Here is a 1,663-nt window from a genome sequence, read left to right as displayed (position 1 = left end):
CGTCTTTGTTTTCCGCCCCACTCAGCCTGGCTCGCTGGAAACGGCCGATTTGAGCGGTCCGAGCGAGCCAGGCTGAGGACTGCTTTAAGATCCGTGCAGATGCGAGCAAGGCCGGCTTGCAGGCAACCAAACGCTTGCATTCAGCCCGGGCTTGGTTGAGTTGTATGCAGCTTACCAAACGCGTCCAAAGTTATCTACTCACGGGAAACAGTAAATAAATGGGACGGTCCAAAGCATGGGGCAGAGATTTTGTCATCATGCACATGTATAGAATATCACGAAGTCCAAGAATAGACACGAGAATATAATTAGATCCAGATCCAAGCTGTGTGCTAAGGACCTAGGGTGGTGATGTCGTTCCGTTCATCCTTAATCACGCCATTCTGCAGTACTTATTCCAGGATAGATGGTCATTACTCCGAGGAATGAAGCGCGACACGAGGAATAATATGTCAGGTTTGGTGGTGATTGCTAGCCCAAGCCCACGTGATCAAGAGTGGTAGCCACGTGCTGTTTAATCGAGTCCAGCTAGGACTCCACATGCCCACGCCTATAAAAACTAGTGCTAGTTCCACGAAAACAACCCACACCAGGCATAAGCATTAAGCAGTGAGTGAGTGCATCGACCTTCGATCAGCCATATCCTTCATCGATCTGGTCATGGCAGCAGCAGTGCTCCCGAGGTTCGTTGCCGTGGCGGCGCTGGTCGCGCTGATGTGCGCCAACGCTGTGGCCCAGGTTCCTGCCGCCGGCGGTGCGCCGGTGTGCAGCCCCGGTGTCGATCAGAACGTCGTGAATGCGTGCTACAAGAGCTTCGGGGAAGGTATGAAAAATACCATTGCCGACAGGATTATTTCGGCTGGTAATGTCATTAAGGTTCCACTGGACTGTTGCGTAATCTTTGGAGGCCACCCGTGCCTCTGCAACATGAAGAAGGCGTGGAAGACTCCGGCTGAGATTAAAAATGCCCAGGATGTGCAATGCGTCAAGCAAAAGGTCTGCTAGTGAGCACGCGCGGGAGGTCTCTTTGTGCATGCAAGACCTCTAGAACGTCGGATATGTGTGTTTCTTGCATGTTGATTTCAAGCCGTCGATGTCCACATGCTCCTTGTTTGCTTTTATCAGCTTGTGTGTGTCATGTGAGTGTGTTCTGTTTTTCTACGTATGAGAGTGTTGATCGTTCAGTCGAGTCTTTTTAGTTTGTACCAATCAGAAATAAATGTTGGTGAATTTTCTTGTTTCATCCTGTTTTGTTTGCATATTATTTCATGCACCCCAAAGCATATTATAGTCAATGTTTTGAATAGCGGGTTATGCCAAATAGCGGCAGACCTTAAAATCAGTCCGCTATAGCTCCGCTATAGCGGGCTATAGCAAGTTATAGCGGGATGTTTCTACATGAGACCATTTAGCGGCACCCTACTAAAAAGGCTATAGCAAGGCTATTTAAAACTATGATTATAGTACATATTAGCAAACGTCAAATATAGAGTTAATTAGTACATGCACATTGCCTCTGTGCTGCAGAGCGGACATCATACTTCTTACTTTTTCTTGAGCAATCGGTATCGCAAGATTCAGGATTGATTATGCGTGCCCTGTCTCTGCACATGGATCGAGTGGCACAGAGAACTTCGGTCTCCATGTTGTCTGCAACTTTCGC

General features: G+C 48.1%; 1 protein-coding gene across 1 annotated transcript; it reads left to right on the top strand.

The window, feature by feature from the left end:
* Positions 1-595: 595 nt before the first annotated feature.
* On the top strand, positions 596-1,246 carry LOC119368646. Its single transcript, XM_037633851.1, has one exon. The coding sequence runs from the start codon at positions 661-663 to the stop codon at positions 1,003-1,005; it is 345 nt and encodes a 114-aa protein (XP_037489748.1). The 5' UTR covers positions 596-660; the 3' UTR covers positions 1,006-1,246.
* Positions 1,247-1,663: the final 417 nt, after the last annotated feature.

Source organism: Triticum dicoccoides, chromosome 2B, assembly GCF_002162155.2.
Source record: "Triticum dicoccoides isolate Atlit2015 ecotype Zavitan chromosome 2B, WEW_v2.0, whole genome shotgun sequence".
NCBI classification, from domain to species: Eukaryota; Viridiplantae; Streptophyta; class Magnoliopsida; order Poales; family Poaceae; genus Triticum; species Triticum dicoccoides.
The sequence above is the reverse complement of the archived record's forward strand: the minus strand, read 5'-3'. Positions and strand labels throughout refer to the sequence as shown.

Excerpts from the sequence above, each read along its gene's own strand:
- LOC119368646 (XM_037633851.1), top strand. The coding sequence starts at position 661 with ATGGCAGCAGCAGTGCTCCCGAGGTTCGTTGCCGTGGCGGCGCTGGTC.